Here is a 21745-nt window from a genome sequence, read left to right on the forward strand (position 1 = left end):
AGGTGCGAGGGAGAGAGGGAGCGTAAGCGAACGGGCGGGTGTGTTTGACCAGGCAAGGTAAGAAGGAGCAGAAAAAAGCGTGAATCATTTAATAAGACATTTTACCTTTTATTGACCGATTGCCGTGCTTGGGCATCCCGGGAGCTTTTTCGTTTCGTTTCGATGGGTGCGCGGAGTGGCAGAGAGGTGTGCTGATGGGAGGCCCCGGACGGGCTGGCAAACGCGAAGGTGCGCTCTCGTTTAACACCGAATGATTGTGGTTTTGTGTGACCGCAGGCAACGCAACTCGAGCCTACGACGTACACGGCTTCCGCAGATTCGACCTGTTCCCTGCGTACCGCGTCACTACTTTTGCTTATGCTGTCCCGAACGACAGCATAAAAGGGACGCTGCGGGTTTGGTCCAGCTCGAGCTGCCCCAACCGTGCGTGGCTGGGAAGGGACGGATGTGAGAGTTCGTGCGAGTGCGCAAACAAATTGCCACTCGCGCAAATTCGGCCCTCCGGGGCCAATGATGGCAAGCTCGGGTTTTCGATGCACCCTTGCATCACAGCAGCATCGGCTGCCGGTGCAAGGGCGCGAGCGTATGGACGGAGTAAGCAATTTGCTGACCACAGTTGCGCCTGCACCAAGCCACGTCCTGTGCACGAGCTTAATCGATTATCATCTAAAGTCGATAGTTAACATGTAAATTCTGCTGCCCGGCGCAGGTCTACTAACACTGCACTATGGCTACCTGTCCTTTGATTGCTCCCGATGGCTCTAGCAAAAGGGTCGATCTGTCGATCGGACTGTCGATCGATGCACAGTGTGCCCGGGTGCCTGGGCGCCATGAGTTGGCAACTATTGAGGCAGCCGAAACAGACGCATTGAGCTGCTGGTGGTGGCGGTGCTGCAAATGTGACAGAATGATTCGGCAAATAGTGCACGACCGGTGCCAATTAATTTGAGCGAAGGTATGAACTAAAATGCTGTCACTTTGGCACCGTTTGCGCTTGATGTGGCCCTTCGCTAGTTAATGGCGAGTAGGAAGTAATTAACTTAAGAAGGTAAAGAACGTTTGGAAAGCTATTTGTTAATTTAGTAATTGAATTTGTAGGAAATTATTGTGAACGATGAGCAAAAGAAGATAAACTAATACGAAGCAAAATTAATATTTAGTTCCGAAAGGTTTAATTCCTAAAACGATCTGTAAAATCACAAGAACAAGAGAAAACAAAGTAGATTTTAAAACCGTTAAGAAGAAACAAGTTCTAGGAAGACTTTTGAGGACATGTTATTGAATTTCATCTTTGTTGCGTTCGGTTTCAACACCAGCTACAATGAATCGTTGTGCAAAATATTAGTAACATTGACTTAAAGGTTTATTTTCCTATTTATTCTTCTTTCTGGTGTAAACAACCTACACGCAGGTTCGTGGTGGAATCGTATTAAATACAGTATTTACAAAAACATGAGCCCGCTTATCAACAGGTTGTTGTATTTCAATTTGGAAAATATTACTTTTTATATGCAAATAGCTGACTAAAGAATTTTTCTGGAGATCAATGTGAGAACTAATGAGGCAATCTGCAGTATAACAGTAAGCAACTTATCATCAAAGCCCCAGAAAAAAAACTGTTTATCATTTTGTTCAAAAATGACTGGGAGTAATATAGCATCAATAGTATTCAAACTACATGAAGATAAATATATTGGAATTGTGCAATTGCGATAACAAGATTTTGTCATGTTCTTTTTATTCAAACTATTCAAAACCCTTCTACCAATTCTATTATAACTACAACTCTATCTGTGTCATTTATTAAAAAAACGATTTACTTGATTGGTGACGACCAATAATTTGACTGTAATTAAAATGAAACAAAATATTGTTTTCCATTACTCTTACTGTGTAGTTTATACATAAAGTAGCCTTTCAAAAATGTAACACCCTCGCTCTGATAGGATGAGATATGCATGAACGGAAAAGTGAATGGGCAGAAAATCGTGCACGTAAATCCAATCAGCGAGCAGTAATCGAAACAGTTTAAAATGATATCAACGTTAAAAAACGCATCCGCAAAGGTTAATCACATACAAAACCGGCTTAGAAACCAACCACCGTACGGGTACGGGTTTTCCTTCACCTTTTCCCTGGGAAAGGTAGCGTTATTCCCGCGCATCATGCATTCCCCCCCCCCCCGCCCTCGCGTGCTTTTCGATCGATAACATCTCGCCACCGCAGCGAGTGTAGAGATAGTGCGAGCACTTGCGCACAACTTCCACACCGGATGAGTTTGCAGTTCCAAAAACCGTCAATCGGCCTCGATCCTGTCACATGTACGTCACCATTTTGCCGTTCCGATCGACATCGCGCGGCCAGTTGAACCTGTGCAGTTGCATCCACTTGCAATGGGGGGGCATGGGGCGGAAAACGGTAACGTGGTAGAGGTCCGTTCCCTCCCAGCAAACCTCTTTCCGAAATGACAAGCACACAAGCTGGTAATGATAATAACGTATTGAGTGCGAGCACACATACATGAGTAAAAAGCTAGAATATGTTTAAAAAGCCCTCTTCTCCTGCCCTCCTTATCTCCTGGTCTCTACAAATACGCACACACACAAATGTAGAAATGCATCCCGAGCAAGTGAGTGCAGTTCCCGTTCGGAGGGAAAAGTGCATCATTTCGTGAAATGAATAAATGAATATTTGATTAAATATGCGTCTTCTTCGCTTCCAAGTTCAACGGCAGCGCCCGTTGGGCGAAGGGCACACGCAAAAGCAAAAGGTGGTTCGTTGTGCTGCCATTCGGCGGTGTTGGTGGCTGAGGTGCGTTTGGTCTTTTTGGCAAGGTTGAGGCTAAAGCACGAGGATGAGCAAACACGAAACCATCTTGCCCACCAGTTCATCCGCCGTTGTTTTGCACCCAGAACGTTTCAGAACGCATCAACAACAACAACAACAACGGACCTGCCCGAGTGCCTGAGAAGGGAAGATAATAAATACACACAGGCCGCTCAACCACTTGCAGACGACGCTTGATCCTGGCCATTTGACGAACGAGATCCATCAACCGTCCATTTGGTGTGTGAGTGTGTGAGAGTGTGTCTGTTTCAGTATCGTCAGTTGCCTCGGTGTGGCCCGAACAGGAGTCGATTGCCCAAATGTTTCTTTGCCGTTTGCGTCGGTTTGGCCAGGGCAATGAACTGGCCGCCACCGGGTGGTGCTGCTGCCACCGCTCGACCACCTTTACGCTGATGGGTTGTGCGAAATATACGAGAAGTGAGTTGTATCTTCGGTTTTGGGGTGATCCACATGATCGGACGATGAGAAATTGGCACGTCGTGTGCACCATCGAAAGGGCGGGAGAGTGTGAGGTAATGCCAGAGCATGATTATGCATGATGATTTCGATGGAGGGAAAGGGAACAAAATTAATGAACCTCACGAAAGGATCCATTCTGGCACTAAGCAAAATTGGATGCATTCGTTGCATGTGTGTTGGACTAGCACACTAACCAATACCAGCTCCAGCCCCGTCACAACACCTACCATTTGTGTAGAACGTTTGAGAATTAAAAATTGGTTTGTTAACTTACCGCTACTCTTAACTGTCCAACGCAACATCAACCTATGCTCCGACCCCAACTGTGGGCAAATGACTCGCATCGATTGTGCACACCAATCGCCTCGACGAGGAGAATCCTGGGAATGGATGGGAACGCGTCGGGCAATAGGGCAATAGGCACAGAGCGGTCCTATGTAGTTGTCGATTGCCTGCTGTCGTGTTTCTTATTTGTTACATTTAATTTTCATATCTCTTCCACCGGATGCCAGCAGGATCCGCGTTCGACGGCAGTTCTCAAGCGTTCTCAAGCCGGGGCACTCTCGCGAATGTTGCCCGGCCAGTTTGCAGGATTTAGATAAATTACCCACTATTTATGAAGTTTTCATTATTTTATTATTGCAAACAGCTTTCCCTTCCTGCCGCCCTCAAAGGCCCTCGGCAAGAGAAGAAAATGCGAACCGAGAACGTGCCGGGGACATATTCACAAACGACTCGTCCATGAAGACGAGACGAACGGACAACACGACGATTGCATTACAGCTCGCTTTGATTGGTTGTGAGTAAATATTTGCTTCCCAGCCCGCCCGGCCATCCCTCCCCAACGGCGCAGCTTCGCCATTCTTTTATGTTGTGGCTTTTCTTCTCAGTTCGTTCATTTTGCCCCGTTTCGCTTCACTTTTGTGTTCAATGTTTCGCGCATATGCATGTAATGCTGTGTGTGTTTGTGTGTTTGTGATCGAGTATCTGCAGCGATCTTCTGTTCTGTCTTCGCGCGGTGATGTGACGCAGCCGCCGCGGGGACGAGAGATCATCAGTAACATCGATTCTGTCATCGGCGAGGAACCCACTGGGACGCCCGGATGAGCCCGGATCCCGTGGGCTGTGGACAAAGTTGCATTCTGCAATCATTCGTTTTTCGATTCCTGGCCGCGGCACAATCATGGCCCCTTACGTGCCAGCGTTTCCGGCGTCGGATCGTATGGAATGGAATCGGCTTTAGACAGCTTTGGCTCGTAGACGACGAACTGTTACAAACGATTTGGTTTTCTCCGCGGCTGACCCGTTCTCTTCACGGCACCTCCGCGCGAGGTTATTAAATGCAACACGAGTGATAATCACGATTATGAACTGCTAACCGGCCTCGTTTACTCGATCGCTGCGAGCGGACGGATGGTCGTGGAAGCAATCCTCCGGCAAACCCTTTTTTAATCGCACAGAGCTTTTATGCACGTGCGGCCTATTTCGCTTATCACGCGATCGCTCGCTCTAGGGGCGGACTAGCGCGCCCCGGCTAAACAAATCGCTTTGGAGTGTAATTAAAACTACAAGCACCTCTCGTCTACGATGGGTTGTTGTAAGCGGAGCGGGATGTAGTGGGATGTAATTGCCGCGGCGTCTAATGATGGTCATTATCAAAGTTTTCTTCTACTGTGTGGGTGATTTTTGAGAAAATCCATGCTTCGTAATGGAAGAGATCAAATTGAAATCGAGACATAAATCAACTTCCATCCTTCGCAGTGACACTAAATCGGTCCCTTCAATTCCCCAGCGGCTAGTTAGAATTCTCACGATCCTCTCGGTTTGCCCAAAAGCCACTGTCCCCGACCCATTTGACCCAATTTCATCCTATACCCTATTCGCTCGCATTCATTCTTGCTGTATTCTTTGTCCAACATCTTCCGTCCGTTCATTCTTGACAGTCGTACGGCACGTTATTCGCACAATTCCCGCAGGATCCACTGCCTACTGCTGTCTTGGGTGTCCATTGTTTCCCTGCCATTTTTTGCCAGCATGGGTGCAACACACGACGAGCAAGTAAAAGGGTCCGGCAGGTGCCGTGCGAGATGTCCTTACCATATAAGTCGCGGCCGTAGCAACGTGTCGCCATCCGCGTCGCCAGCATATTAGCGAAACGGAGTTGGCCCGGACGGAGCATAAAACGGTACACCAAGGATGTGGCACAGAAAGACCGGAGAAAGGACATTGAAATGGCGAGGGATGGCTTAAGCAGTGGGACAACACAAGAGAGCCAACAAGGACACGGTGGAAGTGTGAAGCAGACAGAGCGATGGTAACTTCCCAATACCTAACGGGTTCGGATTGTTTGGGGCTCCCGGTTTATGGCCATTTTTGTGAATGAACGCCATAAAAGGACTGTGGGCATTGTTTTGGATTGGAGGCATCGAAAAACATCGCTCACTATTTACACACCGATCACACAGTGACGCTGTATGGTGACATCATAAATCATAACCTGTTCGTGGTGCATGAAATTTACTACGGGACATTCAAAACCTGGAGGACTTTTATGCTCCAGTGTAGAAACATCACTTGGCCTCCGTCGTATAAAACGAGTCGAGTGCGATAAGACAGATAACGAACTGAGTTGTAAAAGGGAACAGGGTAACATAACAGGCCGCGGTGAGTATGATCTGGGTCATCAACACATGGTCAAGTGTTCGCTAGTTAAGCGCCCTCGAGTGCGCGTCTGTCCTTCCGACCCCTTCACGTCAATGCACGCAATATGTTGCACATTAGGGTGCGGCCCTCGGAAACGCACTCGCATACATTTGCTTCCGAGTGTCACAGATTGTGGAACAATAATTCAATTATGATGCATCGCACTCATATCGCCCTCCGCCCTCCGGAAGTACGTTCATCATGGGCCGATTCTTTGGAAAGCTATTCCCCAAGGAAAATAAGCGCGGAAGCAGTTGGCCAGATGTAAAGTGGTGCATCTTTCAAAGGATTTACTCCGTCTGTTTGGTGTAGTCCGCTTTTCTCCGCCCACTTCGTAGGAAGATTTGTAAATTGGTCGCTTCTAACGATGCCGCAGACACCACCGACGACGACCACCACCACCACCAAACATGAGCTCGTTTTACAGGTCGTGGAATGGCATGACATTAATCGACTATCAGTTGAAACACAGACACATACACAGAGGGCGTTATGATCGTGAGCTGCCGGTGTGTGCCTGTTGCGCCCAGCATCCCGCGCAAAAAAGGGCACGTTCACGAGGGAAGCTACAGTTGCCCGCTTGTACTGCTTCTTGCTCATGCAACTCTACCACCGTCTTTGGCTTCTTGGGCCTCTTTGGGGTAGTACCTTCAGCCCCGGAGTATCCCTTCTAAATAGCAACCGATTTCTACCATTTCCCCAAACACGACACCAAAACTGTTTCGCAGTTGGGTGGGATGCATTCGGAATGCAATGCTCCATGGCATTGTGGCCAATAATCGAGCACCGAGCACGAAGTTTGCGCGCTTTTCGCACGGAGCAGCAAATTGTCTGGGAAATCTGAAACACTGGAAGGTGAGCATCTTGAACTGGCTTGCTACTAGGAAAGAGAGACAGAAGGGAAAGAATTGCATTTACAGCGCAATAGAAAAAAGGGAGGGCAGTTATGGAGTGTATGCAGTAGCATAGACAAGGGTGCGCGTACAATAGGAGTAAACGAAAGGGATGTTTGGACGGCAGGGCTTGCAAACGATGCGATTGAAATGCGAGGGTCCACGACACGCCTATTAGAGGGCGACACAAACTGCGTCCAGCAGTGGTTGTGCGCTGTGCAAAAGAACATTTGTTGTGAATTTCCTGATCTATCTCACACAGTGACGCCACACTTTCTGAAATCGCCGGCACCATGGCTTCCTGTAGTAAAAGTTGTACTATTCACCTACATTTGATCCGCTACATTGCGTCCCCGAAGCGCTCCTTCTTATCGCGGCTGCACGTTGATCGTCACCGTGTTTGCCGCGATTTTGTCCCGTCATTCATCTGCTCACGAGCCGGTACGCCTGAGGTGGCAAATCGTACGCGAACACCCTGTGTTGTGTGTTGGCTCGATCGCGCGCTCGCACTGATAAGCCCATCTTGGCAGTGCCAAAGTACTGCATGCGCCCGCTATTTACACTTACGACTTTAAATAATCGCACTCTCATCACGCAGCAGCAGGCCAGCGGGCGGATAGCTCACGCGTTTAGTTTCGCCCCAGAACCGCACCAAGACGGTCACCATCATTGAGCAGAAACCGCAGAACGTACGAAGCAGCAGATGGCCCCATCGGCAGTAAGCATGGTATTTACGGTGGAGAACGCCAAAACGATTGGTGCATTGGAAAAGGGACAGAAACCGCCGGGCGGGCATAGCTTCGACGAGGCGCTGGAGCTGGCCGGATTCGGGCGGGTACAGATCGTCCTCTCGATTCTGGCCGGACTCGGCATGATGGCATCGATCAACGAAGCGATGGGCATGAGCATCATTCTCCCCGCCTCCCAGTGCGATCTCGATCTGGACGCTGGCGAGAAGGGTATAGTTGGAGGTGCTGTGTTTTTGGGTGAGTTTCAGTTCTCGACAGAGTAGTAGAGTGTGTGTGTTTGATGTGACTCTTTGCAAAGTGTAGGTACAATGTGTTCGTCCTACTTCTGGGGCTATCTGGCTGATACGAGGGGCCGACAGCTGATCTTGAAGTACGCACTGTTTGCGACCTCGTTCTTCGGTGCGATCTCCTGTCTGGCGACTGGATTCACGTCGCTGCTGGTGCTCCGGTTTCTAACAGGTGTCTGTGTTGCTGCGCCTGCCTCTACGGTGTACGCTTATCTGGGCGAGTTCACCACTCCGAGCAGACGGAGTCAGATGCTGTCGTTTGCTTCCATTTGGGGAGGCGTCGGAATCGTTTACGTATCATGTAAGTGAATTTTGAAGGCCTGATATGTGTGAGCGTGAAGGTAATGGAGCAGAGATTTTGGTTGTTTATACTACTGCAGTGGTCGGTTGGTGGATACTCTCGTACGATTGGGTGTTGACTATCTCCGACTCGTTTGAGTTTAAGCCATGGCGTTTGCTGTTCATCATCAACACGATGCCCGGCTTCTTGAATGGCATCGCATTCTGCTTCTGTCCCGAAAGTCCCAAATTTCTTGTCTCACAAGGCCGAAATGAGGAAGCACTTGAGATACTGAAGAAGGTCTACAAGCTCAACAAGGGCACTGACAGTACCGATGGCTATGAAGTGACGTCACTGCGACTTGATCCGGAAGATGCCATCGCCCGAGAGCAGAGCGAAAACGGTTCTGGAGGACTGCTGAAATCGATGGTCCAGCAGACTCTGCCGATTGTGAAGCTGCCCTACCTGGTGTACTTCATCATCTGCTGCGTACACAACATTGGAGCGTTTGCAATGTAAGTGCATGAAGCATTTTCACCCTTCCTAGATCGCAACTGAAAAAAACATCAAAACCATCGTCGTCATTTCAGATACGGTGGACTAGGGCTGTGGTTCCCGGAGATTATGAACCAAGTATTCTCACAGGACGCCACACAGGTCGAACGAAAAGTTTGCGCCATACTCCAGCGTAACGAAACCCTACCCGTCACCTCGGACGTCGTGCTCTGCGACGATGAGGTGAAGATCGAAACATTCCTCTACACACTGCTGCTGGGCATTATTGGATGCATATACGCGCTCATCACCTCGGCTGTACTGGGCCGAATCGATCAGAAGGTCATGATGGTCTTCAACTGCATCGTGGCCGGTGTGTCCGGTATTGCGCTACAATTCATCACCAACGCGTATGCCGTGGCAATCCTATTCTGTCTCGAGATAGTGTTCGCCGGGTACTGTGTGCTGCTGGTGAACGCAAACGTGGTGGCCATCTTTCCCACGAACGTAAGGTAAGTCCGACGACAGGTAACCATGAGTTAACGGCAATGTATTTAAAAACCAAAAATACAAAATCTATTCTATTCTAGGGCGATGGCCGTTGCTCTAACGAATATGATTGGGCGATTGAGCTGCTTCGTAGCGAGTGCTGTGATAGGGCTACTGATCCTACAAAACTGTCCAGTCACGTTTTACATGCTGTCCGGGTTGCTGTTTCTATGTGCGGGTCTTACATTCCTGTTGCCAAAAAAGTGACACCGTACGCGCACGCACACATTAAACACGGAAGGGGGAGAATGCTAGCCAAGGCGGACTTGCTAGTTTAAGGTGCCATGTACTTAATCACATTATCATTATGTAAATAAATCTTCCACACATTCCAAAGTTCACCTTAAAGCGTGATGTTGCTTCGCCCACTTGAAAGCTGAATTGTTTTTTTTTTATGATTTCCAGCGTGAAGCCAATTGATGTGAGATAATGAGGTGTTGAATTTTATCTTTGCAAGCAGGTTGAGTTTGGAACAAATACTTTCCATCTCTAACGTCACGTGATGGAGGTTGCATTCAACAACCTGGTTATCTAATAGTTTATCTACAGATCTCCATGTTTTAGTCATTAATATCTACCACTTAAACTACATTTGGCATTGAACCATATCGATATAGTTTACAGTGCCAAGGATTTATTATATAGGTGACATTCCAGCTTTGATTATGTTTTTTTTGCCTCATTGAAAATGTGTATCATTTTAATCTCGTTACGCTTTATTGCACACATATACAATGTATCCTTGGTGAGAATTTTGTCTTCATCCGGGTTGAATGTATCCTGGTGCGTACTTAACTCGAACTGATTTTTTGACAACGATGTGCTAACCAAGAAAGTGTTATCCTTTTATGGCAACAAAAAACTAGTATCAAAGTAAAACATCATCATTATTCATTGTTCTTTAGACACAGCCTAATAAGTACTGCCGAAACGATTAAAAGCCGACATAATCAAAAGCAATCAAATAAATTAGTAAATAAATAAATCATGTGTTTTAAAATCATGTTCGATTGATTTACGAATTGTTTTATGACAAAACTGTAGTTTATTTGTTATATTTATCTTATATTTGGGAAATAATTAGATCAATATCACATACATCGCATCCCCAGACATACACTACAAACATGACATTTGTAATTACGCCATTCTTCATGTTATAGCTCTCATATGTTAAAACGAAATGCAATGAATTTTATATGCTTTGCTTAACAAGCTGCAAAAACAGTAATACATGCATTAAACAAATCAATTATATTGATATAAATCCATTCTAATCATCATCACACAATTATGATGGTAATAACTCCCGTCAATCGAACGACTCAACAACATGTCCGTCATGGGTTCAAGCCTAGAATGGACCGTCCCCCTGTAGCAAGGATTGATTGACTATCCGGCTGCGTGGTGATGAATTAAGTCTTGAAAGCTTGTAAAGGTCGGCATGTTCGCGTAGGACGTTTCGCCAAATAGAAGAAGAAGAAGAACTCCCATCAATCAATTACTTTAGCCGACACACTTCGAAATTATCAAATATGTGTGATTGTTATAACAATATTTTCCTTTTTGCAACCTTCTTTATATTTTGAATATTTCAACTACTCTACCCCAATCCAACCATTTTTATCGTTGAACGAACCCACGTGAACTGGCGCCGGCTCAAAGTTATATCACTCAATACCGCAATAAGAAATGTGCGCGCTTTTATCAAAGAAGTTAGGTTCTCGCTGCTACACTGGTTCAAATTGTTTATTAACACCGATAAGCCCGAACAAGATCGTTGAACATATGGCTAACTACTGGGTAATGGGATAGAATTCGTTTTAGTGTAGTTTAGACGTTTTTAGCTTGATTATGTGAAAAGATTGGCTCTGCGTAATTGAAGACAAACGCGTCCTCTATTACCTACTGATTGTTGAATCATGTATAGCATCATATTAGTGTTTTGTGCACTTCGTTGATAAGCAAACAAAGAACAACCATCCAAGCCCGTACACCTATTTGTAGCCTGTATAAAGTGAACTGACAAGTATACTCTCACAAAGGCAATTATGGAAAATGGTTTACCAACTCCACCTTCAGATTTACCCATTTCGGAAGCAACAGTACGTAAAGCCCAAAATGACCATACCTTGGACGAGGCACTCCAGTTGACGGGCTTTGGAAAGGTGCAGCTCATCCTGTCGGTACTTTCCGGTATCAGCATGATGACGGTAGTGAATGAGGCAGTCGGTATCAGCATCATTCTACCCGTAGCACAGTGCGATTTAGGCTTAAGTCCCTGGGAGAAGGGTGTCCTTGGCGGTTCCATGCTGTTGGGTGAGTGTGAAGCGCATAGAAGATTCGTTACCAGCACGTGGTTATATAGAATTCTATTTCCATTTAAAAGGAATAATGGTTTCGTCCTACTTCTGGGGCTATCTGGCTGATACGAGAGGACGCCAACGGATCTTGAAATACGCACTGTTCGGGACTTCGTTCTTTGGTGCAATGTCCTGTCTGTCGACTGGGTTCGTGTCGCTATTTTTCCTTCGTTTACTTACCGGTGTCTGTGTTGCTGCACCAGCCTCCACGGTGTACGCTTATCTGGGCGAGTTCACCACCCCAAGCAGACGGAGTCAAATGCTGTCGGTCGCTTCCATTTGGGGAGGTGTCGGAATCGTTTACGTATCATGTAAGATAAAAGAGAAGTGTGATGCTGGTGGTCACAAGGTTCGATTATGTTTATTGCTTATTGTCCTTAGCGATCGGTTGGTGGATACTCTCGTACGATTGGGTGTTGACTATCTCCGACTCGTTTGAGTTTAAGCCATGGCGGTTGCTGTTTATCATCAACACGATGCCCGGCTTCTTGAATGGCATCGCATTCTGCTTCTGTCCCGAAAGTCCCAAATTTCTTGTCTCACAAGGCCGAAATGAGGAAGCTCTTGAGATACTGAAGAAGGTCTACAAGCTCAACAAGGGCACTGACAGCACCGATGGCTATGAAGTGACGTCACTGCGACTTGATCCGGAAGATGCGATCGCCCGAGAGCAGAGCGAAAACGGTTCTGGAGGACTGCTGAAATCGATGGTCCAGCAGACTCTGCCGATTGTGAAGCTGCCCTACCTGGTGTACTTCATCATCTGCTGCGTACACAACATTGGAGCGTTTACAATGTAAGAACAAATATCCCATATGAACATGAAAAGGATTATATCCCCCAATCGGTTGCAGATATGGTGGGCTAGGACTGTGGTTTCCGGACATTATAAATCACATGTTTTCGGCCAATGCAACGGTAGAAGGAAATAAGGTCTGTAACATCCTGGAACAGAATGGAACTCAAGCCATTGGCATGGAGCTTTGTAATGATGAAAGTGAAACATTTTCCTACACCTTAATATCGGGCGTAATGAGCGTCATTCAAGGGATTGCCGTATCGCTGGTACTTGGAAAGATTGATGTAAAAATTATGACAATGTTTAATTTTACTGTAGCTGGAATTTGCGGTGTTACTCTACAATTCGTCACCAACCCGTACGCAGTAGCGATCCTGTTCTGTCTGATGATCGTCTTCGCCGGTCACTGTGTAGTGCTGGTGAATGCCAATGTGGTGGCCCTTTTCAACACAAAAGTAAGGTACGGTTTGCAGTTATTTGGTGTAGATGATTATGAAGCTGTATAAAAGAATGACTCAATTTCACATTTCAGAGCGATGACTATAGGATTGACAAATGTATTCGGAAGATTGAGTGGCTTTGTAGCAAGCTCGCTGCTTGGGAATATGATGCTTGTAAACTGTGAATTAACTCTTATTATGTTGTCGTTACTGATGTTCACATGTTCGATTTCGGCTATCCTTCTGCCAAGCAAACGATAGTCTAGAGATTGTGTTGTTTAGATATTTGTTATTTAGATACTGCCAATAAACGTATCAGGTTATGTCATTTATCATATATTACGTTATTTTTAATTTTTTGTCCCTCATACTGTCAACTCACGCGCCTTAACAACACGCCCGTCATGGGTTCAAGACCCGCATGGCCCATACCCCCATACGTAGGACTAACTATCCTGCAATAGATAATTAATAAGTAACAAAAAGCCAAGTCGCTAGCCACTAGTGGTGCAGACAAGCCTTGACTGGCAACGGTTGTGCCAACGGATGTTTCTTTTTAATTTTAGCTGAAAATTTGAACGTTGCCTAATTTTGAATCACCCACTGTGTCATAGATGAGCTACCACTGTGCAACGAAGCGTTTCTAGAGCTGTTTGACGTTTGAAGCGTTTCGAAAAAGGCGGTTGTTACCAAGATAAATATACCGTGAACTTATTTAATATTTATTGAAATGAATAACGGTGAGCTGCTGTTGTTTCATGAAATATTGGAGAAATGCATTTGGATTAATTTAACATAAACCATTCCAGTCCCTTTCGACCAACACTACGGTAATCTGGGAAATCACGAGGTGCAGCTGTATGTACCTTGTGCGTTGCTATTTGTTGTCCCGTTTTTTTGGCTCGGTTGTTATGTCAATAATATTTATTTTTCGTTATTTGTTCAAGGGCAACATAACATGTTACCGCAGTAGTGCTGTGCGACGAGGACTACATCTAAAAGCTTGCCAACCCCGACCAGCAATGAATAATATTACCGACATACACTACGGGCCACTGCCGGCGGATTCGCCCTACGTGAAGCCGTTCCGCTTCCACTACACGCAGAACGGGAAGCAAAAGTCGTGGGACTTGCTGAAGGTGCACGATTCGGTGTCGATCGTGATTTTTAACATTACCCGGAAGAAGCTGGTTTTTGTCAAACAGTTCCGACCTGGTAAGTATAGTCAGACACATTCCACTTTAGGCTGAACCCAACCAGACTCACTTTCACCCGTTTGCAGCCGTTTACCATGGTATCATCAGTGGCGATGGGGTGGAGCCGGGCAGCATCGACATGAAGAAGTACCCGCCGGAGCTTGCCGTCACGATGGAGCTGTGTGCGGGTATTATCGATAAACCGATCTCCACGATCGAAATCGCCCGCGAAGAAGTACTGGAAGAGTGCGGATACGACATCCCGGTGGAGCGCATCGAGGAAATCATTCGCTATCGTTCGGGCGTCGGAACTTCCGGTGCCGAGCAGACGCTGTTCTACGCGGAGGTCACGGACGAGGACAAGATCGCATCGGCCGGGGGCGGCGTGGACGACGAAATTATCGATGTCGTTGAGTACGATCTGGAGGAGGCTCGAAAGCTCACCGACAAGGGGACGGTAATAACCAGCCCGCCTTCCTTCTTGTTCGGATTGCTCTGGTTCCTGACGAACCGTGCTCCAAAGAACTAACCTACTGTGATAGAGAGAGAGAGAAAGCCGGAGCCATCCACAGGAGGCATTTTCCGTTTTTTTGCGAAAGGAAATAAAATAACACTCACGTTCTCCTTCCAGAGCATTTAACGGTGTCTGACAGAATGGTTCATTTTATTTCAAGTATCGAATACCGAATCGATTAGCTCGGTAAGTTTTTCTTGCTTTGCTTTTAGCCGTACTTTAGCCTTGACAACAAACGAGTGTGTGTGTGCGGATGTGTGTATGGGTGGCAGCGCTAGTCGGTTCAACTCCAGCAAAACTAGACGAATTCCATTCAACATAGTTAAACTATTAGCTAGCCGCACGTTCTCCCTGTGTGTAGTAATTTCGTTCCGTTCCTTTTTAAGCAATTTTATCTATAAATCGGACCGATGAACCTTGTTTGCCGAATCCGGGAGCACTGTGGTGAGACAATTTTCCAACCAATCACATAGGTTAACAGCTAATCGTAAACGGGAGTGGATCTTTTGGTTATTAGGTAAAAAAGGAACATAGTTACACATCTCCCACGTTCTCTCTCTCTCACTTTCTCTACGGTTGCAGTCAGCTTCCGGGATTTCCGGTCGTAGTGGCATCACCCGCACGCACACAAACGCCGGCAGGATTGCAGAATGGTAAGGTAATGGTGGTGGGACTGCTGCTGCCCGTCGTGCAACTGCCTTACGAACAGTGCGCAAAATGGTTTAAAATAAATAAATGACCTAATTGACGCGGACAACATAAATACTGGTGGAAACTGATGCAGATGGAAATTAATTAAACTCCCCACCAAAGGGCCATTGTTGTGCTGCCGCCGCAGCCTATTATGCCTGCAGTTTGGTCGGATTGATTTCCCGCGTTTTCGATGATTCGTGCTGCTTCGGCCATGGCCAGGTGACGGGCATGGCGCTCTGGTAGTTGTAGTTGTACAGGTGCGACTCAATGTACGACTTCTTGTCCTCCGGCTCGGGGTAGGTCGAGGCGAGACCTAAAAAACGAGACTCCGTAAGTTAGAATTTCTTCCAAATCTTCCACCATTAATCCACTCATTTACTTACCCTTCTGATATGCGTAGTTCGTCACGCCGACTGCGATATCCATCGAACACTCCTTAATGGCACTTAGCGGAGGGTAGAGCGAACCCTTCTCGAGGTCCGCCTCGGATACGTGGTCCGCGACGACCTGGGCAGCGATAAGGAACATGTCCTCCGGGATGTGGTGCGTGCCGGTAACGATGACACCCAAAGCGACGCCCGGGAAGATGTACGCATTGTTGCCCTGGCCGGTGATGAACGTCTTTCCGCCGTACTGCACCGGCGGGAACGGAGAACCCGACGCAAAAATGCACCGACCCTGCGGAGGAGAGGAATGGTCGGTTGTAAATTTGAAACAGCCATCGAGAATCATCCAAACGCCCACCCCAACGTACCTCGGTATTATCATATGCCGCCTGTGCCGTACACTCCGCCTTGGAGGTCGGGTTAGACAGGGCGAAAATGATCGGCCGCTCGTTGAACTGGCCCATCGCCTGCAGAATCTCCGGCGTAAACGCGCCACCCGCCGCGGACGCACCGATCAGCACCGACGGTTTCACTTCCTTCACCACGTCGGCAAAGTTCTTCATCACGCCGTGATCTTTGGCATAGTACGCTTTGTGCCCGCCGAGCCGACCCTCCGGGCGGCCCTTCGCCAGCAGACCGTCGATGTCGAACATCCAGATCTTGTCGCGCGCCTCCTGCAGGCCCGTGCCCTCCGCCTGCATCGCTTTCACCACCAGATCGGCAATGCCGACGGCCGCCTCGCCCGCACCCAGAAACAGGAACGTGTTGTCCGAGATGCGCTTGTTGGTGATGCGCTTCGCGGCCAGCATGCCCGCGACCGCGACCGAGGCCGTGCCCTGGATGTCGTCGTTGAACGTGCAGTAGGTGTTGCGGTACTTGTCCAGAAAGCGGAACGCGTTGTGGTTACCAAAGTCCTCGAACTGGATGAGCGTGTTCTGGCCGTACCGCTTCACGACCGCCTGCATGAACTCGTCGATGAACTCGTCATACTCCTTGCCCTGCACGCGCTGGTGCCGCAGCCCAATGTACAGCGGATCCTCCAGCAGGTCCTTGTTGTTCGTGCCGACGTCGATCACGATCGGCAGACACTGGTGCGGCGGGATGCCGGCGAGCGCGGTGTACAGCGCCAGCTTGCCGACCGGGATGCCCATGCCGCACGCGCCGAGATCGCCCAGGCCCAGGATGCGCTCGCCGTCCGTCACGACGATCGCGCGCACGTCCGGTTCCGGCCAGTTGCGCAGCACGTCGAACACGTGGCCCCGGTCGTTGATCGTCACGAACAGGCCGCGCGGTCGCCGATAGATCAGGCCGAACTTTTGGCAGGCCAGCCCGACGGTGGGCGTGTAGACGATCGGCATCATCTTTTCCACGTCCTCCGAGATCAGCCGGAAGAACAGCCGCTCGTTGCGGTCCTGCAGATCGACCAGGTACAGGTACTTGTTGAGGTCTTCCTGGTAGCGCGAGATCGAGATGCGGCACAGCTCCAGCTGCTCCTCCTGCGACTTGAAGCGGGCCGGCTGCAGCCCGTGGATGCCGAGGATCTGGCGCTCCTCCAGCGTGAACGCGAGCCCCTTGTTGAGGCGCGGATCGCGCAGATGGTCGATGCCCTGCACCATCGACGGTACGATGATGTCGCCCGTCACCTCATGGTAGTCGCGCGCCTGGAACGCCTGCACCGCCGCCGATGTGGCCGCCTTGGTGAGCGACTTCTTAGGCGAGGCGGTCCCGACCAGCGTCCGCAGCGCGTCTACCGTCTGTTTCGCGTTCAGGCTAAAATGGTAAGACCAAAATGGGGAAGGGTGTTAAATAACGAGCCAAACGTTTCGGAACACTGATGCACCCGCTCAAAGATCGGTTAAAAATAAAAACAAAAAATCCCGCCCCATGGTTGCCCTTGTTGGCGAATGCTCGCGAATAGAAATAGAGAGACAAGCGAAGGGCTCGACCCACACCAGCACTGGGAACCTTGGGGCAGGTTCCACTCGGATACACGGAGCAAATGATTTTCCGCCAGTGTCTCTTTGTTGCAGCCATCTTCATCTCATTCAGCTGATCATCTGAGTGTGAGCTTCTTTGCTAAGGTCGAGGTTTTCGTCTGAAACCACTCGGAGACATACACACCAAATCACGTCCCCCTTTGCTGCTGCTGTTTTGGTTTGTTCCCGCTTGTTCTATTTTTGGTCCAATGTTGTGTTGTGGACGAAAAAAGTACCAAACCGTGCGGCTAATCGAAGTAGGCCCCTGAAAATAGATTCCTTTGCCGATGGGACTAAGCGTCGTCACTGGTGTGCAAATGTTTCCAATGTTGCCGATTCTGCACATTCCGTTGTTTGCATAATTCTAGCGCAGGAGGATTGTGGGTTGAATCTCGCTAAATCCGGTCCACCCGGAGCCAGTCCAGTCGGTCGTGTGCATCGCAGTGCTGTGCTAATATCATCTATCAATCGATCGCACAATCAACTTATATCGCCCACTTGACACTCATCATCCGCGCGCGGGTAAGTGACCTTTCTCGCGCTTTACCCGTGCCAGCAGTATCGATCGATGCCGTGTGCCATTAGTGCCCGAAGGTGGTTTGTTTACCACGATTGGGCGCGCGGGGGCGAGTTTCACCTTTTGCTTGTACGCATGTGCGTGGCAGGAAACTCCGAAGCATCGAAGCAGCTGTGGGACCGGAGGCAGATAAAGTCGAACAGGTCGAACCGCTCGCTGTATGATGCGCCTCTTTCAAGGTCATGTGATGGTGTGACTGTTGTCCAGGGCAGGGGCATATCTCGCGCAAATAGATACCATCGTACCACAACACAAACACACATACACACCTGAACGGTTATCCGCGGAGGAAGATTAGCTGGCTCGTGGCAAAAGAAGGGGGTGGCTGCGATGCAATTGGAGGTGAGCAATTTTCCCATTTGCTGCGCCACTCCTGCGCCTCACTTCAGCATATCTTTATCAGTCCCTCGCCCTGATCCCCGCACCGCCAGCGGGACGGAACGGAAATGGCAAGGTGCTGCTTTGTTTCTGCTCCAATAGCAGCATCGCTCACATGACAAACACGTACTGCGGAGAGCGCGTTACTCATCCGTCATAGCTAGCGCGTGCTTCATTTTAGCGAGAAGTTTTATCTTTTGGTTTGCCATGCTCGTTTTATCGCACTGCCACCCGCTGTCGCTGTCGAAGGTATCACGTTGCAGTGTATCAATTAATTCAATTGTATACAAACATTTACGTCCGCCCACCGCACCACACCCGCTCTTGACAGTTGCTATCCAACACGCGCTCTCTGATAAAAATAAGTTCGACACAATCCACGCTTTCTTCTTGTCCGCTTCTTCCCTCCCCCTGGCAGTCAGGCAACGCATCTGGCCATCGTTTGCCATTTGTGCTGCACTTCCTAAAACGAATGCCAAAACGCGGGGATGGGTCGGAGGTGGAGGTTTTCGTTGCACGTTTAGGTCACTTGCGAAGAAAATTGGATACACTTCAAATCAGTTACGTCATCCTATTTTCTCGCACACCGCATACACATTTACACATACACACACATACACATGCGAGCGCTGCTGGGAAGGCCAATCGAGCAAACCGTTGCTTTGTACAATGTAGGTCTCTCCCCGTCCGTTCTTCTTCACACTTCCATCGATACGCAGTTTCACACGCGTGGTGATATTTCGCCTACCCTTTTGTCTCCTCGTTCTCGGGGACACTGACGTGGGGAAGAACGGATGATTTCCCTTCGAATGGGTAGCATCCTCTCGGTGGTCGTAACAATTGCACCGCTCAACTTTGCTACGATTACAAAACACACCGTCAACGTAATGGGCAAGTTGCTTCTATACTTACATAACGCTTCGAGCCTGCATTTTTCGTCCTTTTGCTGTACGCACGGCAAACGTGTGTGAACCGGTTGGTGAAAGAGCTGTGCGGTGCTGCTGCTGCTGCTGCTGCTGTTCCGTCAATTCCGTGAACACAGACGTGGGGGGAAACTAGAGCGGACGGTGCGAGCTTGGATTGCGTGGCAGCGTACTCCGGGCGAAGATCCTACCGGGCGTTATCCTGCGTGCCAGACCAAACCAGACCAGACGACCTACGACACACACCACAGAATGGCTTGAGACCACACTAGATTCCTTCGTTCAGACGAGACGCGTTTGCTTCTCTTGCGGCTGGCTGTTCGTTCTTTCCTGCTTCTCAGTGCCTGCTAGGGGTGCTCGCGGGACCGCGACAACGCGTTGTGTGCGAACGGCGCTCGCAAATATCGTACGGCGAAAGAGAAAATAGAGCGACGGTTGGGTCCGTCGGGAGCGAATAAATAATTCGCAAAGAGCGTAAATGCTCCATTCGGACGGATACTCTCGCATGCGGCACTGTGGGAAGATATGGAACGATGAGTGGAAAGATAGTGTGAGTATATTTTTATCGACGGAATATCGTTCTGCCCATGATATTTACCAATACCCATGAGTGTACCCATGCATGTGAAACAAAACGATTTGTTTCATGTTTCGTTTTAGTAGAAACATTTTAAGAAGCATTTGCAAACCAAAACGGATGCATGCTCTTCCCATAATTTTTATTTTATTTTTTTAGCCTTTTTGCCCATCACTAGTACCTATACTAAAATATTTTCCCTAAAAGCAGGTATTACCCGATATACGCCATACTCGATATACGTGATTTCGCTGTATGAGATTTTCTTTATTTGCCAGTTCTTTGAGCAAATTGTACTGATTTGACACATACAATTTGAAATGAAAAATAAATTTCCTTTTAGTCGAATTTTAAAAACCATTTAAAAGGTACAAAATTGTAATCTGCGGTTGAAATCAGTTCAATTAACTATTTAAGTGCCTAAAAATTACCACTTCAAGATAAATTATACGAAAACTTGCTATAACTTGACCAAACATCTCGAAATTCGACTTACGATAATATTTGCGATTACATTATTGCCTCCGATCCGCATCAATAGCGTTTATCGGAGAATACCTATATAAACGATAGTTAGTAGTACTAACTAACTTAGTACCAGAGATGGAAAATTATTTAAAAATAATTGAACTAGATTCTTCATTGAAAGGAACTCAACGAATAAACAAATTTTTTATAGAATATGTTTTCTTAGCTAAAGCTTTTTTTGTTTTAAGATGGTGCAACAATAATTAAACAAAAAAGATTACTAAAATTCTGTTTAATATCAAATAGGGGTTTTATTTATCTCGCATAATCACGGTACGTTTGTAATGATTTTTGAATTTGTGTTAATTGATTGATTTTGGCCGGTTTAGGTACACTCGCACGACTCATCATGCCCTTTATGGGTTCAAGCCCCAAATGGACCTTGTCCCCATACATAAGACTGACTATGCTGCTATTGGTAATCAATAAGACACTGAATGCCAAGCCTAGTGGAAAAGACAGGCCTTGACCTTGACCGACAACGGTTGTTGTTGCAAAGTAGAAGAATAATTGATTTTGTTGCGATGAAATTTACATTTTATTCACTAGAAGCACAAACATGGGTTCGAGTAAATATGCCTGTATTGCATGTAGCATGCCATCGGTACAATGTTTGTACAAAACAGTTTAATGTTATTCGAACCTAAGTTCGAGAGGATGGCACTAGCTTCCTAGATTCGGAGTTGTCATCATTAGTTAGTACTTGCGACAAAGGAACGATACAGAAAGGTGACAGATACATCTGAAGACTGTGTCTTGTAAACAACTCATATTACAATTTTTGCTCGTTATCTGGAGAAACAACTTTGTCAAAACGTTATGCTTTGTAGAGCATTGCTGTTTTTGTGTGCAGTAGGGAATACGTAACACTGACCTTCCGAAATACTGCTACGACTTAAATCGATCAGCAAACCTATGCGCAGTTAAAGAGGTGTTGGTGACAGGAAATCGTGGTGTTAGTTGAATTGTTTACCGAACTTCTTCACTTCGCCTCACCGTGAAGGACAAAAACCAGAGCAAAGCACAGTCAAGAGAGCGAAATAAGCTAGTCACGGTAATGCGTGCCGCTATTTTTCTCACCAAAGCCGCTTCTCACTGGTATATTCTTTATTATTATCGTGCGATACAGTCAG

The 21745-nt window shown here is 47.6% G+C and overlaps 4 protein-coding genes across 6 annotated transcripts; 3 read left to right on the plus strand and 1 right to left on the minus strand.

Annotated features, from left to right (window-relative positions):
- The first annotated feature begins 7493 nt into the window (after positions 1-7493).
- Positions 7494-10209, plus strand: LOC121588896 (synaptic vesicle glycoprotein 2B-like). 2 transcript variants are annotated; one of them, XR_006004242.1, is made up of 6 exons: positions 7494-7888; positions 7955-8239; positions 8319-8733; positions 8809-9225; positions 9304-9571; positions 9668-10209. XR_006004242.1 is itself a non-coding variant. In XM_041907331.1 (5 exons), the coding sequence occupies exons 1-5, from the start codon at positions 7606-7608 to the stop codon at positions 9467-9469; spliced, it is 1566 nt and encodes a 521-aa protein (XP_041763265.1). In that variant the 5' UTR covers positions 7494-7605; the 3' UTR covers positions 9470-9603. The 2 variants fall into 2 exon arrangements, 1 of the variants encoding a protein (XP_041763265.1); XM_041907331.1 differs by lacking the exon at positions 9668-10209 and having other exon boundaries at positions 9304-9603.
- Positions 10210-11081: 872 nt separating this feature from the next.
- LOC121588857 (synaptic vesicle glycoprotein 2B-like) lies at positions 11082-12425 on the plus strand. The gene is made up of 3 exons (XM_041907287.1): positions 11082-11581; positions 11652-11936; positions 12007-12425. Exons 1-3 carry the CDS (start codon positions 11314-11316, stop codon positions 12423-12425), a joined length of 972 nt encoding a protein of 323 aa, XP_041763221.1. The 5' UTR covers positions 11082-11313.
- A 1269-nt stretch (positions 12426-13694) lies between these two features.
- LOC121588376 (uridine diphosphate glucose pyrophosphatase NUDT14-like) lies at positions 13695-14690 on the plus strand. 2 transcript variants are annotated; one of them, XM_041906230.1, is made up of 3 exons: positions 13695-13733; positions 13812-14079; positions 14147-14690. In XM_041906230.1, exons 1-3 carry the CDS (start codon positions 13725-13727, stop codon positions 14587-14589), a joined length of 720 nt encoding a protein of 239 aa, XP_041762164.1. In that variant the 5' UTR covers positions 13695-13724; the 3' UTR covers positions 14590-14690. The 2 variants fall into 2 exon arrangements, with proteins under 2 accessions (XP_041762164.1, XP_041762163.1); XM_041906229.1 differs by lacking the exon at positions 13695-13733 and having other exon boundaries at positions 13762-14079.
- Positions 14680-19900, minus strand: LOC121588375 (NADP-dependent malic enzyme). Its single transcript, XM_041906228.1, has 4 exons — positions 19497-19900; positions 16022-17423; positions 15651-15945; positions 14680-15580 (listed from the first exon to the last, which is right to left on the minus strand). The coding sequence occupies exons 1-4, from the start codon at positions 19514-19516 to the stop codon at positions 15417-15419; spliced, it is 1881 nt and encodes a 626-aa protein (XP_041762162.1). The 5' UTR covers positions 19517-19900; the 3' UTR covers positions 14680-15416.
- Positions 19901-21745: the final 1845 nt, after the last annotated feature.

Source organism: Anopheles merus, chromosome 2R (genome assembly GCF_017562075.2).
Source record: "Anopheles merus strain MAF chromosome 2R, AmerM5.1, whole genome shotgun sequence".
NCBI lineage: Eukaryota > Metazoa > Arthropoda > Insecta > Diptera > Culicidae > Anopheles > Anopheles merus.

What these genes read in the sequence shown, in the direction of transcription:
- LOC121588376 (XM_041906229.1), top strand. Translation starts at nt 13,776, where the DNA reads ATGTCAATAATATTTATTTTTCGTTATTTGTTCAAGGGCAACATAACA. An exon ending in TGTCAAACAGTTCCGACCTG is followed by an intron (nt 14,080 to 14,146) that starts GTAAGTATAGTC and finishes ACCCGTTTGCAG; the next exon opens with CCGTTTACCATGGTATCATC.
- LOC121588896 (XM_041907331.1), top strand. Translation starts at nt 7,606, where the DNA reads ATGGCCCCATCGGCAGTAAGCATGGTATTTACGGTGGAGAACGCCAAA. An exon ending in TGGAGGTGCTGTGTTTTTGG is followed by an intron (nt 7,889 to 7,954) that starts GTGAGTTTCAGT and finishes TGCAAAGTGTAG; the next exon opens with GTACAATGTGTTCGTCCTAC. An exon ending in CGGAATCGTTTACGTATCAT is followed by an intron (nt 8,240 to 8,318) that starts GTAAGTGAATTT and finishes ATACTACTGCAG; the next exon opens with TGGTCGGTTGGTGGATACTC.
- LOC121588857 (XM_041907287.1), top strand. Translation starts at nt 11,314, where the DNA reads ATGGAAAATGGTTTACCAACTCCACCTTCAGATTTACCCATTTCGGAA. An exon ending in TGGCGGTTCCATGCTGTTGG is followed by an intron (nt 11,582 to 11,651) that starts GTGAGTGTGAAG and finishes TCCATTTAAAAG; the next exon opens with GAATAATGGTTTCGTCCTAC. An exon ending in CGGAATCGTTTACGTATCAT is followed by an intron (nt 11,937 to 12,006) that starts GTAAGATAAAAG and finishes TATTGTCCTTAG; the next exon opens with CGATCGGTTGGTGGATACTC.
- LOC121588375 (XM_041906228.1), bottom strand. Translation starts at nt 19,516, where the DNA reads ATGCAGGCTCGAAGCGTTAT. An exon ending in ATGCAGGCTCGAAGCGTTAT is followed by an intron (nt 17,424 to 19,496) that starts GTAAGTATAGAA and finishes TTACCATTTTAG; the next exon opens with CCTGAACGCGAAACAGACGG. An exon ending in CGGCATATGATAATACCGAG is followed by an intron (nt 15,946 to 16,021) that starts GTACGTTGGGGT and finishes TCTCCTCCGCAG; the next exon opens with GGTCGGTGCATTTTTGCGTC.